The sequence below is a fragment of the Gossypium hirsutum genome, chromosome A04, assembly GCF_007990345.1.
Source record: "Gossypium hirsutum isolate 1008001.06 chromosome A04, Gossypium_hirsutum_v2.1, whole genome shotgun sequence".
NCBI classification, from domain to species: domain Eukaryota; kingdom Viridiplantae; phylum Streptophyta; class Magnoliopsida; order Malvales; family Malvaceae; genus Gossypium; species Gossypium hirsutum.
Genome location: NC_053427.1, coordinates 86,726,037 through 86,740,580, shown reverse-complemented (window position 1 = coordinate 86,740,580; position 14,544 = coordinate 86,726,037). Strand labels below are relative to the sequence as shown.

Sequence of the window (14,544 nt, the reverse complement as noted above, 5' to 3'; positions counted from 1 at the left end):
ACAATAATTGCAGTCCTTCAATTCAGAAATGAAAATTTCTCCAGCCAAAGTGTCCAAATTGATGATAACAGGAATTCTTTACTAGTTGCAATAAAACAAAAACATGAATCCGATATCCAAGGAAAGCTAAATCCTGTAAAAATTTTACATGTCTCTCTCAATTCTCAAGATCCTTCTCCTTTTATATGTATAAATACATGAATCCGATACCCGACTGCGAACTGCTCCCTTTCGAGGATTCTCCAAACTGATCTTGACACATCCATGCATGACCACCACCCAAAACAAGGCCTGATTGATTTGCAGGGGTTGTTGTTGTTGTGGTAGTTGGAAGTCTTCGTGCGTGTAGCCGGTATTTCTGGAAATCAGGGAAGTTCTTACATCAATACTCGATATCAAAACTTGAAAAGAAAACCATTAATAACAAGAAATAACCCTCACCTGCAAATGACTCTTAACTTCATCATTGGTTAAGCTATCTACTTGCATAAGTTCCCTAATCTGCTTTGGAGTAGCCACTGCAAAAAAATTTCAAAGATTTTTGACTCAGAAACTTTAAACTAAAAGGATCAATGAATGAATTGTCACAGAACAATACAATCCTATGATCTCAATTCCCAACAGATCTATGGAATCCCAGTTTCAACTATATTATCATCTATGGTCTCAAACAAAACTAATTATACATGTATAATTCAAACACATATTGAAAAACATTTGTTGGACTCTAATCTATATTTTCCATCAGATCAAGTGCAAATCCAGTCTTCCCATTTACCAAACTTCTTAATTCTAATCTAGCAGGATAATAGGCAATCCAAGAACAGCAAAATCAAATTCGAAACCAGCTAAGTATATGTCTAACTCTCATTTTGGAAATCATGATGTGTGATTACATTACAATAACTAAGGAACAGAACACAAGGCCATGCGTTCAAAATGGACTCTAGGTGAAGTATATAGTAAGCATGAAAAATAATTTTTGATGATTGAACTGGATGATGCTTGTCTTTCAGTCAAGCTCTATGAGTAACCATCAAATGCTTAAGAGTAAACTATTTTTAACTTTTATCCATATCGTCCTCCAAAGATATATCAGTATCCTTAGAAGCAAGTTAGAAATAGCTCGGTTTAAACCAATCAACCCATTCACATCCTATTACAGTATATTTTCTAGATAACCATGATTTCCCTTTTGCTAAACCAAAGTTGAAATGATGGCTTTTGGCAAGTAGCAAAGGACACAAACAAGAGAAGTGGGCAACTTACCTTCCTTAGGACCTTCTTATGGTATCGATAGCCCTAATCACACAAGAAAGAAATTTGTTACCAAATTAAACTATCAGCTGATAGCACTAAATCAAAGAGAAAAAAAAAAGTAACCATGCATTGCTTGATTACCTTGCCGGTGCCATAGATATAATCACAATAAGGCCAGCCATGAATACTTCAGGAAAAGAAATAAAAGTTGCAAGTCTAGATGCTGAAAAAAATATCACATAGCTAAACAATAACATAATGTAATTTTGCTAACCTCAGAACCAAGCATTTTAGTGACTGTCAACAAAAGAATCTAAAGCTGCTGCCATCTTCTAAATTCACAAACTTAAAGAGATGCAGACAATTTGAAACTTCAAACAAAAGAAATGAGAACTTTGCATAACAAAGTAAAGAAACATAAACATCTAAAGCAACAATTTTGCACCAGTTAACACTCTGCCATGAATTGATACCGAAAAACGAGTGTTGAATTACAGATATAAAACTACAAATCCTGTTAGGATTAAAAGTTTATTCTTATTCCAGTTTTCATCTGATATTCTCACTCAACAGCAATTATCACCATTTTCTTCTCTACCTTATTGAAGCAAAAACACAGAACCAAACAGCATAACAACCTGACATCAACTCTTCCACCAGAATCCAAACCTCTCAAAATCCTAAACTCTCTGTTTCAATTTCTAAGAGAGAAAAACAACAAGAAATACTAAAATTAAAGCTACGTCAACAATGGTATCGTGAGAAAGAAAATTAATTATCTGAATGGGAGTTGAAGTGTCCATATTCAACTTTGGGTTTCCATGCCGATAAGAAAAACATTGGACATCCCTCGTAACCTAAAATCAAACACTCTTCTTCCTCCCCCATTATTTCTAAAAAATATCATCCTCAACGCCAAGATTATCTTTGCTGTGGTTTAATGGAATTTGACTAAAACCAGCCATTGAAAAGAGATGTTGCCATTCTGTCAAAGCTGGGTGCCGCCTAATTATATTATTACTTTCCCCTGCATCTATGTTGCACTTCCACCCATACTTCCAAGTATGACATGAGTAGTATCTCTGATCAGCAAGAATCAAGATATCGTGAAGGAACGCATCGGCACTTTTCAGATCCCCAACTTCAATAGCTTTAGCGCAGGATAGTAACAATCTCAAGGCGGTGTCACAAAAAGAAGAAGCCATGAAAGAAGGTGAGATTCAACAGAGTTTGGGTAAAGCAGAAGAGAAATATGGTAGAAAAGAAAGTGAAAGCAGCAAGGTGAGATTCAACCAATGGAAGAAAAAGCAGAAATCTATGAGGGCAGAAAAAGGAAACGAAAATAAGAAAGGGTAAGGATTCTCTAATCGGCGCTGGATGGGGGAATACCTATTACGGGACCGGGTGTATTAGGGAAGGAACAGATTTGGGACGTAATGACAATACAACCAACCAAACAACCGATTAAAGGAGGATTAAGTGGGGCCCACTGATTAAGGGTGTATTGGCATAGCCAATACACCCAACCAAACATGTCCTTAACTTTGTTTATAACTGGACTAAAGTGACTTGTTTTGGTGTATCAGCTCAAAACGGTGTCACCTGTCAGCAATCGAGCATTGATTCATCAAACGAGCAGCTCAAAATGCTATATTGATAACATAGCGAGACAAGGATTGCAAGGTTGAGGAAGCAGGCGGGATGCAGCAATGCTTGCCCCTCTAAAGGCTTGGATTCACCCGGCTTGGATTCACCCTTTGTTTAGCAATCAATAGTTGATCAAAAAACCATTACATGGGAACAACGAAGCTTACCCAAGCACTCCTCAAAAACACCAAAAACCCAAAGCTTGCATGGCAACTCTTCAAGCGCATTCAATCTTCACCATCCAATCCTTGTTTTCTTTCATCAGTACCCACCATTGCTCGTATCCTTATTCGTTCCAAAATGCTCCCAGAAATCGATCATCTTCACCTCCTTCTCGTATCCTCACAGCCTCAAGAAAAGTCCCTTCCTTCCCTCATTTCACTTGTTAATCTCTTGGCCAAATCGGGTTTCTTTGATAAAGCATTTTCCCAGTTTCAATCTATAAGAAAAATGTTTCCACAAAACCCGCCTTCCATCTGTTTGTACAATGTTCTCTTTGGATGTTGTATTAAAGAAAGACGTTCAGATTGTGTGCTTTGGTTGTATAAAGATATGGTCTTCGCTGGTGTTTCTCCGGAGACTTATACTTTTAATCTTTTGATTTGTGGGTTATGTGATTTGGGTCATTTGGAGGATGCCCGAGAGTTGTTTGATAAAATGCCTGAGAAAGGTTGCTTGCCGAATGAGTTTAGTTTTGGGATTTTGGTTCGTGGGTATTGTAGGTTTGGCCTCGCTAATAAAGGGTTGGAGCTTTTGGATGAGATGGGAAGTTCTGGGATTTTGCCTAACAGAGTTGTGTATAATACATTGATTTCAAGTTTTTGTAAGGAAGGTAAAACTGGTGATGCTGAAAAATTGGTGGAAAGAATGAGAGAGGATGGTTTATTTCCTGATGTTGTGACATTCAATGCTAGAATATCAGCTCTTTGTAGTGCCGGTAAAGTTCTTGAAGCATCAAGGATTTTTAGGGATATGCAAATAGATGAAGCATTGGGGCTACCTCGGCCTAATGTTATAACCTATAATGTAATGCTTGAAGGGTTTTGTAAGCAAGGGATGTTGGTGGAAGCAAAGGCCTTAGTTGAGTCCATGGAGAAAAATGGTGATTTGATGAATTTAGATAGTTATAATATTTGGTTGTTGGGTTTGCTAAGAAATACAAAGTTAATAGAGGCTCAGTTGGTACTTAAAGATATGGTAGATAAAGGTGTAGAACCTAATATTTACTCTTATAACATTGTGATGGATGGTCTATGCAAGAATGGGATGCTTTCTGATGCAAGAATGGTGATGGGTTTTATTGTAAGGAGTGGTCTTTCCCCTGATACAGTAACTTATAGCACTTTACTGCACGGCTACTGTCGTAAAGGGAAGTTATCTGAAGCAAATGCTATTCTAAATGAGATGATGAGAAATGGTTGTGTCCCTAATACTTATACTTGTAATATTTTGCTGCATAGCCTATGGAAAGAGGGTAAAATATTGGAGGCAGAAGAGTTATTGCAAAAGATGAATGAAAAAGGCTATGGTGTGGATACTGTGACCTGCAATATTGTAATTGATGGTTTGTGTAAAAGTGGGAAATTGGACAAAGCTATGGAAATTGCACATGAGATGTGGACACATGGAAGTGCTGCTCTAGGTAACCTTGGGAACTCATTTATTGGCCTAGTTGATGATGTTAGCCGTAGCATGAGATGTATTCCTGACTTAGTTACATATTCGATCATAATTAGTGCTCTATGCAAAGCCGGAAAGATAGATGAAGCTAAAAAGAAATTCAGAGAGATGATGGGTAAAAACTTGCAACCTGATGCGGTTATTTTTGATACTTTCATCCATATTTTCTGTAAAGAAGGAAAGATTTCATCTGCATTTCGAGTTCTCAAGGACATGGAGAAAAAAGGATGTAATAAGAGCATACAGACTTATAATTCACTGATACTTGGCTTAGGAAGTAAAAATCAAATATTTGAAATTTATGGACTTGTCGATGAGATGAGAGAAAGAGGGATTACTCCTAATGTTTGCATATACAATAATATTATTCAGTCTCTTTGCAAAAATGGGAAAATCCAGGACACTACTTCTATCTTGGATGACATGCTGCAAATGGGTATAAATCCTAATATTTCTACCTTCAGGATGTTAATAGAAGCTTTCTGCAAGGCAAGTGATTTTGGAGTAGTGAAGGAGTTATTCGAGATTGGTCTTAGTATATGTGGTCACAAGGAAGCTTTTTATAGTTTAATGTTCAATGAGTTGCTTTCTGGTGGGCAACTTTCAGAAGCTAAAGTGATCTTTGAAGCTGCATTAGATAGATCTTTTCATCTGGGAAACTTCCTTTATAAGGATCTCATTGAAAAACTTTGTAAAGATGGGAAGTTAGAGGAAGCTAGTGGTATTTTGCACAAGTTGATTATCAAAGGATACAAATTTGACCCTGCATCATTCATGCCTGTGGTTGATGACTTGGGTAAAAGAGGAAACAAGCATGAGGCTGATGAACTTGCAGAGAAGATGTTGGAGATGGCTTCAGATGGTAGAGTGGAGAATAAGATATCTCGAAAACCAAAGGAATTGATCCATAGAAAAGAAACGAAGTATGGTGGAGATGACTGGCAAACAATAGTACACAGGTATGGCTAAAGTAGTAATTCTGTTTGATGCTAAATGATGATTGCCAAATATAGACAGTAGTGAACTGTAGTCTTCCCTCAAAAAAGTATTAAAGAACCATTATCTAATAAAATCACATATGTTATGTCATGACACTGCCAGTAAAGTCTTTGGTATCCTGGACCCCTATATGTGATATATTTTTAATAATGTCTTTGCCTAGTTACCCATCACGTTCTTTTCTATTGGTGTAGTAGTATATGGTTCTCTGTATACTGTTTGGTGTACTTGACATAGCTTCTATTTTATATTCTTTTACAGAGATGATGGCAGTGGAATTGCTTTGAAAACCCTTAAGCGGGTACAGAAAGGCTGGGGTCAAGGAAGCATACCAAGTTTGCAGACCGAGAAAACTGAGTTTCTTGATTACTGGTGAAGTCGGTCGTTAAATTCCCATTTGTCTGGAGATGAGTTTATAGGTTACTAATGATTAAACAAGGATTAATTTGTCATTCACGAAGGATTTGCTAGGCAGCGCACTCATGCAAAATATTCATTTTAATTTCACCACCTTCAGAAGTCAGGAATGCGGGCAAATGATGCGCAGTAGGTCATGATGTGCTGATTAATATCCGTAAATTGTCTGTGCTTGTGAAATGAATACCAAATTGCACCTTGTTTTCATATTTCTGCAGATGGATAGCAATTTACCAAGCTGAATGCTCGAGTTTATTGGTAAAGCTCTATATCAGTGATGCAGGGTTCTTACATGCTGATGTCCTGATGTTCTCTCATTGATGCTCGAGTTTATCGGTAAAGCTCTTGAATATTTCATATTCATTATGCCATCTTACCATGACTGCAACGACAGATTAAACAGAAAAAGAGAAAATATGAAAACACTTTCTTTTTTCTTTTGCAGCCAGCGTACAAGGAATTGTGTTAATTTCAGGGTCTGGTAACCTCCTCACCCTTGTTCTTAATCCTAAACTGCTAATTTATTAGGAATGTATTACTACAATGGATAGAGATTCAAACTCCATGTTAGTCTCTGATGTAGGGATTTGTACATTGTACTTTGAGTTTCTATTCAAAAAATTGGGTAAATTAGTTTACAAAACGTTAGATCAAAGAGTAAACCGGTCTTTCTGTAAAAATTTTGTCCGTCTATCATTAAAAACTTGTCTTTGTACGACAACATGAGATACAAGTCACCTTTTATTGTCTAGTTATTCCGTCAACCACGCTAGTTTTTTACAGTACAAATAGATAAAAATTTTAAAACAAAAGATCAATTTGCTTTTTGATCTAACCTATATGAACTAATTTATCTATTTTTTGAATAGATGGAATAAAATGCATTCTAATTCTTAGTACAAAGACCTAACATAGTACTTTTATCAAGATGAACTGATAATAAAGAATGTATGTACATACCATTTTGCTTCTATTTTTCTATTGGTAAATAGATATACCAGATAGTCATTTTAAGCAGAGACAATCATTCAACAAAAATGAAAACAATTACCAGTGTTATAAAAGTGATGAATTAATTCTTTTATTACTAAAAATTATGATTATTAGCAAAAAGTCCACTATCTTTTTTATAGATTTTTATTTTCATGGAAATTGTGAATTTAAAGTTGAAAATATTTTTTTTAAAATAGGTGTTATGATTTATTTGGCTCTTCAATTAAAAAACACCATTTTAATCTTTCATTCAATTTTTCGTCTCTTTTAGCCCTTATAATCGTCTTATATGTCAAATCATCTCAAAATAAATAAAAAATTAATATATGTTAAATTTGTTGACGTAACATTCATGTGTCTTGGAAAGCAAAATGTTATCTTGGAAACTGAAATATTTATGCCAAAGCTTTTAAATTATTTTTAAAAGTTGTCTTAAAGAATCTAAATATTAGAATACACTAATAGTTCAATTTACAAGATTCAAGTCTGAAAAAATTCAAGTTTAAAGTAAGCTCGACGTGAGTTCATTTGAGCTCATCTATTTGCTAGTTTTAAGTTGAATTAGTTCATATTGGTTCGCGAATTAATTAATTATTTACTTTTTATTAAATTGCTTTAATTGATTTTTACTTTAATTGATTTGGTCTAGTTTAGATAACATTAAATTTTAAAAATTTTCATATTTTTAAAATATTTGTTTTAATTTTAAAAAGTTTTAATTTTATATTTTTTAAAATTTTCAAGGTTTTTTAAATAAAAAATAATTGATATAAGTGTAATTATTGAGAGTATATTTTTTAAAATTATAACTAGATTGAGACAATGTATTATATTTGTTAGTATACAATTTCAATTGCTACCTCCTTATTCAATCAAACATTTAACAGAACTAAACGGAAAAGAACTAAAATAGACAAATCTAATTAGTTGAGAGATTAATTTTAAAATTTTTAATAGTTGAGTGATAAAAAAAATTCACCATAATTGAGTGACTTCTTGTGTAATTTATCCAAAAATTAATTCGATCTCTAACACAGGCAACTAGACCTAATCATGCATCAGGTCACCTGCCTAGGCCTGCTCGAAAAATGGGAGGATTTGGGTAAAAATATAAGTTCGAAAAATGAGTTTAGACAAAAATAAGGTTAATTTGTTAAATGGAATAGGCCTAAAGTAGGATTTTTTTAGCTCGAGTCAGCTTGGCCTGACCCGAATCAATTGTTTTATTGCCATTTTGCTGTTGTTCTTATTATTTGGATACAAAATTATTTTAAAGACATTTACTTGCTAAGTTGCAATTATATTAGAGTTATTTAGGTGTAAATATTTTTTTAATGTAGTTTCAATTTATTGAAAAACATTTTATTTTAATGTTTTAAGTGTATTTGATGCATTGTGTTTTAAAAAAAAATTATAGAACAAAATAATTTAAAAAATTAATAGACAATTAGAGTTTGAATTTAACATTTTTAATCAAATTTGAATTTAAACAAAATTTTAGATTCAATTTCAAACTAAATTAAGTCAAACATAAATTTAAAAAACAAATCTAAAATTTTACATTAATTCGACCCAAATCCTACCTGACCGCCCATAATCAGTTCTACGAGCAACTATATTCACAATTCAAACATCCAATCCCATCTCCTTCCCGCAGCCCGAGGTGACTTCAACGCCCATCTCTATTTAATTATTTTCAATTATTACTTTCTTTTTGCTATTTACGAAAGATTTAAGCTTCTTTTTTTTTTTATTGTATATTCTCAGCTCTAAATTTCTGTTTATGCTTTCTCAGTTTCAAAATAAATTAAAATCAGTTTCGAATTTCTCTGTTTATGCTTTACAGCTTTGAGCTTCAAAAATCTAAGCAATAGAAGGAGCTTAAGCGGGATCTCAAGCAAGTTCAAAAGATCAAGGTACTGTTCCAAAATTTCTTTAATTAACTAATTAGGGTTTATGTGAAAGGAAATTCTTGTGGTTGGATGCTTTGATTTGTTCACACATATATATACACTTGAATTGATTTTATGTGGGTTTAATTTGTTCATTCTCTAAAAGCAAAGATTTGTACAACTAATTTAACCAGTTCTAAGAAATATTCTGAAAGATCAAATGAAAAGAGAGCAAGAAAAGTATTTAAAATGCTTTGACTTACTTGTTTTCGTGATTGTAAAAGTATCGTGGAAGTTTTAATATTATAGGTAAATTATATTTTATCTTTTTTATTTAAAAAATAAGTAAATTAATTTATATATATATATATGTTAGATTAAAAAGTAAATTAGTCTTTTTGTTAAAAATTTATCCATTTTTATTTTTTAAAATTGGTTTCTATATGTTAACACGAGCTACACATGGCATACTAGATTTAACTGTTTGTTTATTCCGTCAGCCACACTAGTTTTTAACAATATAAATAGATAGAACTTTTAATAGAAAAGAACCAATTTACTCTTTTTTATTTTGATATTTTCATACATTTTAATTTTATTATACAAACTTTATTACTTCCATTAAATGTATATATTAACAATGGTGTTGAATGATTTCATATCACAAATTAACTTGGCAATAATTTAGGATTAATGTATTAATCTAATATTTTTAATCTGACATATTTATGTGTTTAAATTTCGATTAACTTACAATTTAATTTAATTTTTTATTTTAATATCATACGCATTTCATGTATTGAAGATTGATGTATTACATTATTTGTATATATTATATAATTTTTAACACATAAAAATTAAATCTATTGTAATATATAATAATACTATAATATAAACATTAAAAAAATTAAGATGATTATATATAAAATTTTAAAATATAAAAAATATTATTATTAAATATTAAATTGAAATAATATAAATAAATATTTTAAATTTTTTTAAATATGTGCAGGCCTAAAATAGGTTTGGATTAATCATTTACAATGGGTTTAAATAAAATTTTAGGTCCAAATTTTTTGTTAAACAGAATTGAGATAAATATAAAATATATTAATATTATGGTTAAGTCCAGTCTAAACTCAACCCGACCTTTAAACACCTATATGTGAATTAAAAATCTTTACCACTAGACCTAATAATGGGTTAGGCCGATATAAAATTTTGGACCAATTTTTTAGGGTCGGTTCGGCTTGACTCGAAAAATGGGCCTATAATTCTACTCGAGCTTGACTCATATAAAAAAAAACTAACTTGAGCCTAGCCCACCCCATATTAACATTTTTAATATTATATTTTATATAAAAATATTTTTTAAAAATATAATACATCAAATATACTAAAAATATTAAAATAAATATTTCGTAAGAAATTAAAAATACATTAAAAAAATTATACTTAAATAACTCTAAAATAATTATAACTTAACAAGTAAATTCTTTTAAAATAATAATAAAATTAATAATAAAATAAAAGTTACACAATATCTAAATAATAACAGTAAAATAATAATAGTATAATAGAAAATTACAATAAAATAATAGTGAAAAAAATCTAGACAAATTCGGTCTATTTAAAAAATAATTTTTACTTTTTTTTATCCAAATCATTTATATTTCTGCTTAAATGGGCTTTCAAATTTAAACGTCGGACTTAGGATGAGGTCTATTTGCTGCCTTATAATGATAGGGAAACGTGCCAGGATTCCCCCTAACATTCCAGTGCTCTAATCAACTAAGCTAAAAGATTCCAAAAGTTCTTTCTTTTTCTATGTTTTTTCTTTTGTTCAAAGATTCCAATTTCCTAATAGATTTATTACAAGAAGATAAAGATAATGGTTGTTTTATGTCTTTTTCTTTTTACCAAAAAATAAAATAAAATTCCAATTTCCAAAGGACGCTTGACATTAAGTATCAAACAAGGTAAAGTCGTATATGATTTTATAAGCGTAATAAATAAATAATACCCAGCGTTTTCATCACCAATTATAATATTTCTTTGCCTTATAATATGGGGATTTTGAATCTGTAGTCTTTGATTGGTTCAATTGCAATACAATCATGGGATCAGTCGATGAAGAGAGATCGCTGTTGGAAGCTGAACTTGATCGGGTAATTTTCCCCCTTTGATCTTTTATTTTTGGTGGTCATAAGATTTTGATCATTTGTTCAAGGACACCTTTTAACACTGAAAAAAATTCTGGGTTTGTTGTTTTTTCTTGTTAAAAATCTTTATCTTGGAGGTTATGTTATTTAATGTTTAAATATTTTGTATTTCTAGGCTGAAAACAGTGGGCTTTACACTGGGGATGGCTCTGTTGACTTTAATGGGAATCCTGTTTTGAAGCAAAATACGGGAAATTGGAAAGCATGCCCATTCATTTTGGGTGAATTATTATAAATTTATCTATTTTCTCTTCATTTAAATGAGTTTTGCTTTTATTCGAGTAAAGCTTTTCTTATTTCTGCAATTTTCTTATATGGAATTATAGGTAATGAATGTTGTGAGAGATTGGCTTATTATGGGATAGCAACTAATCTCGTAAGTTACTTGACCAAGAAACTACATGAAGGAAATGCATCAGCTGCAAGGAATGTGACTACTTGGCAAGGAACTTGTTACGTTACACCTCTCATTGGAGCTGTTTTAGCAGATGCATATTGGGGAAGATATTGGACAATTGCTGCTTTCTCCACTATTTACTTCATTGTAATATAATTTACTCTAACTACTTTTTTTTTTTTTTGCTTTAGATGTTATTGTTTTATGCTTTAATTAGTTTTTTTAAGTACTTATCATGAAGTTGATCTTGCATTCAACTCCAGTAGAGTCTTTGGCTGTTGTTTGTTTTCATTATACCATTAACCCTGATTTTGATAAAAATAATATTGAGGCCCCTATACTAGGTGTCAAATTGCATTTTTCCCCCTCTACTAAAAAATAGGTAATTTAGTCCTTGTACATTAGAAAAAAAATCAAAGTAGTTATTTCTGTTAAAAATTTCATTTATTCCTATTGTTAAAAACTAGCATGGCTGACAGAATAACCAAATAGTGAGATATGCCATGCCACGTGTACCTCATGTTAACATATAGGGTTTAGGAACTATTTGTCCCTTTATTAAGTAGAGAGGACAAAATGCAATTCAACTCCTAGCACAAGGGTTTTCATGGTACTTTTAACCCCTGATTTTCTTTACATGGTCCTTCACATGCGATATAAATCCATGCATGGTTCTCCTCTTTTGTTGCTAGTAATTTTAGTGAGTATCTTTTGTGTTTAAATCATAGAGTAAACACTTTGACTCCTTTTCGAAGATTTAAAGAAGGTTTCATAGAGTAATAACATATTTGGCTATGTGAGGCGTGAGGACGTCAATTTGTCATCATTTTAATCATATTATTAACTAATGAATTCTAGTACTTATATTAAGGCAAAGTGAGCAAGTTAATTATACGGTTTGATCTCGCTTTTTGATGCATTGAGTAACACATTTAGTATTTGACATAGGGAATGTGTACATTAACACTCTCGGCATCAATTCCTGCACTGAAACCTGCTGAATGTGTGGGTTCTATTTGTCCCTCAGCTACTCCAGCTCAGTATGTTGTATTTTTCTTTGGGCTTTATCTGATTGCATTAGGGACGGGTGGAATCAAACCGTGTGTTTCATCTTTTGGGGCCGATCAGTTTGATGATACTGATCCCAAAGAAAGGGTGAAGAAAGGGTCCTTTTTCAATTGGTTCTATTTTTCCATCAACATTGGCGCTTTGATCTCAAGCAGTCTTATAGTGTGGATTCAAGACAATGCTGGATGGGGTCTCGGATTTGGCATTCCAGCATTATTTATGGGCCTTGCAATTGGAAGTTTTTTCTCAGGTACATCTCTTTATAGATTTCAAAGACCTGGAGGAAGCCCTATTACAAGAATGTGCCAGGTTTTGGTTGCAGCATTTCATAACCGGAACCTCAAGGTTCCTGAAGATAGTAGTCTCCTATATGAAACTGGTGACAACCACTCTGCCATAGAAGGAAGTCGGAAACTGGAGCACAGTGAAGAGTTGAAGTAAGTTTTCTTAATTAATTCTCTAAGTTTTGAATGATCGATCTCTCTGTCTCATTTGTGTGAAAGCCAATGAAATTGAGAATTCTTTATCACTTCAGACAAAATTAATGTAGTACGAGGAATTGGGTAAAAGTACCATAGAGGTCCTTGTACTAGGAGCCAGGTCCTTCTTTTCCATCCGTTTTAGTAAAATTGATCCTTGTACTTCAACATGATGTACACGTGGCACATCACGTGTAACTATCTAGTTATTTCATTAGACACACTAGTGTTTACCCATGCATATTTATGTATAGAAAGATGGTTAAATTGAGAGCATCTTGTTGTAGGTGCCTAGATAAAGCTGCCATAGTCACTGATGCCGAAACCAAAAGTGGGGACTTCTCAAACCCTTGGAGGCTTTGCACTGTAACACAAGTGGAGGAATTGAAAATCTTGATCCGCATGTTTCCCATATGGGCTACTGGAATTGTGTTCTCTGCTGTATATGCCCAAATGTCAACTATGTTTGTGGAACAAGGGATGATGATGGACACAAAAATCGGTTCTTTCACTATTCCTCCTGCTTCTCTCTCGTCTTTTGATGTTATCAGTGTCATTTTTTGGGTTCCCATCTATGATAAGATCATTGTTCCAATTGCAAGGAAGTTCACACGTAAAGAGCGTGGCTTCTCAGAGTTGCAACGTATGGGAATTGGTCTCTTTATTTCAGTCCTATGCATGTCAGCCGCAGCTTTGGTGGAGATCAAGAGATTGCAGCTCGCAAAAGAGCTAGATTTGGTTGATAAACAAGTCGCCGTACCCATTAATATTCTTTGGCAAATACCTCAATATTTCTTGTTGGGTGCTGCAGAGGTTTGCACATTTATCGGACAGCTTGAGTTCTTCTATGATCAATCCCCTGATGCCATGCGGAGTTTATGTAGTGCGCTTTCACTTCTAACTACATCTTTGGGCAACTACTTGAGTTCTTTTATTTTGACCCTTGTAATTTACTTCACAACAAAGGGTGGCCAGATTGGTTGGATACCGGACAACCTTAACGAGGGTCATCTCGACTATTTCTTCTGGCTCTTGGCCGGTCTCAGCTTCTTAAACATGTTGATATATACCCTATGTGCTGCCAAGTACAAGCAAAAGAAGGCTTCTTGAAGTTCCTTCTTAAGCTAAGATGTTATTAAAGATAAAAAAAATACATGCATTTCAATACTAGGACATCCTTCCACTTTGAAAAACGATTGTCTTGTATCTTATTGGATTAAATTCAGTTTCTAGTAGTAAAAGTATTATGGAGGCCATTGTACTAGGAGTTAGATTGCATTTTGCTCTCGAAAAACAGAAAAATTAATCTCTGTACGTTAGATCAAAAAGCAAATAGGTCTTTTTTGTTAAAAATTTCATCTATTTCTACTATTAAAAATTAGTATGCCTTGTAAAATAACACAACAATTACACGTGGCTGTCATGTGTTAATATAAAGAGATTAGTTCTTAATTGTAGAAATTGATGAATTTTTTAACAGAATCATCAAT

General features: G+C 32.8%; 2 protein-coding genes across 4 annotated transcripts; both read left to right on the top strand.

Annotated features, from left to right (window-relative positions):
- Positions 1 to 2,825: 2,825 nt before the first annotated feature.
- Positions 2,826 to 6,754, top strand: LOC107922858 (pentatricopeptide repeat-containing protein At2g17140). Of its 2 annotated transcripts, none has more exons than XM_016853061.2 (4): positions 2,826 to 5,546; positions 5,848 to 6,132; positions 6,222 to 6,339; positions 6,449 to 6,754. In XM_016853061.2, the coding sequence occupies exons 1-2, from the start codon at positions 3,055 to 3,057 to the stop codon at positions 5,960 to 5,962; spliced, it is 2,607 nt and encodes an 868-aa protein (XP_016708550.2). In that variant the 5' UTR covers positions 2,826 to 3,054; the 3' UTR covers positions 5,963 to 6,132; positions 6,222 to 6,339; positions 6,449 to 6,754. The 2 variants fall into 2 exon arrangements, with proteins under 2 accessions (XP_016708550.2, XP_016708551.2); XM_016853062.2 differs by having other exon boundaries at positions 5,848 to 6,136.
- A 1,741-nt stretch (positions 6,755 to 8,495) lies between these two features.
- Positions 8,496 to 14,318, top strand: LOC107923885 (protein NRT1/ PTR FAMILY 8.3). Of its 2 annotated transcripts, XM_016854058.2 has the most exons (7): positions 8,496 to 8,659; positions 8,843 to 8,912; positions 10,977 to 11,056; positions 11,226 to 11,331; positions 11,437 to 11,654; positions 12,456 to 13,012; positions 13,342 to 14,318. In XM_016854058.2, exons 3-7 carry the CDS (start codon positions 11,006 to 11,008, stop codon positions 14,162 to 14,164), a joined length of 1,755 nt encoding a protein of 584 aa, XP_016709547.2. In that variant the 5' UTR covers positions 8,496 to 8,659; positions 8,843 to 8,912; positions 10,977 to 11,005; the 3' UTR covers positions 14,165 to 14,318. The 2 variants fall into 2 exon arrangements, with proteins under 2 accessions (XP_016709547.2, XP_016709548.2); XM_016854059.2 differs by lacking the exons at positions 8,496 to 8,659; positions 8,843 to 8,912 and adding an exon at positions 10,597 to 10,867.
- The last annotated feature ends 226 nt before the right edge of the window (positions 14,319 to 14,544 follow it).

Excerpts from the sequence above, each read along its gene's own strand:
- LOC107923885 (XM_016854058.2), top strand. The coding sequence starts at position 11,006 with ATGGGATCAGTCGATGAAGAGAGATCGCTGTTGGAAGCTGAACTTGAT. Across the intron at positions 11,057-11,225 it reads TGGAAGCTGAACTTGATCGG|GCTGAAAACAGTGGGCTTTA; the intron begins GTAATTTTCCCC and ends TTGTATTTCTAG. Across the intron at positions 13,013-13,341 it reads GAGCACAGTGAAGAGTTGAA|GTGCCTAGATAAAGCTGCCA; the intron begins GTAAGTTTTCTT and ends ATCTTGTTGTAG.
- LOC107922858 (XM_016853061.2), top strand. The coding sequence starts at position 3,055 with ATGGGAACAACGAAGCTTACCCAAGCACTCCTCAAAAACACCAAAAAC. Across the intron at positions 5,547-5,847 it reads TGGCAAACAATAGTACACAG|AGATGATGGCAGTGGAATTG; the intron begins GTATGGCTAAAG and ends ATTCTTTTACAG.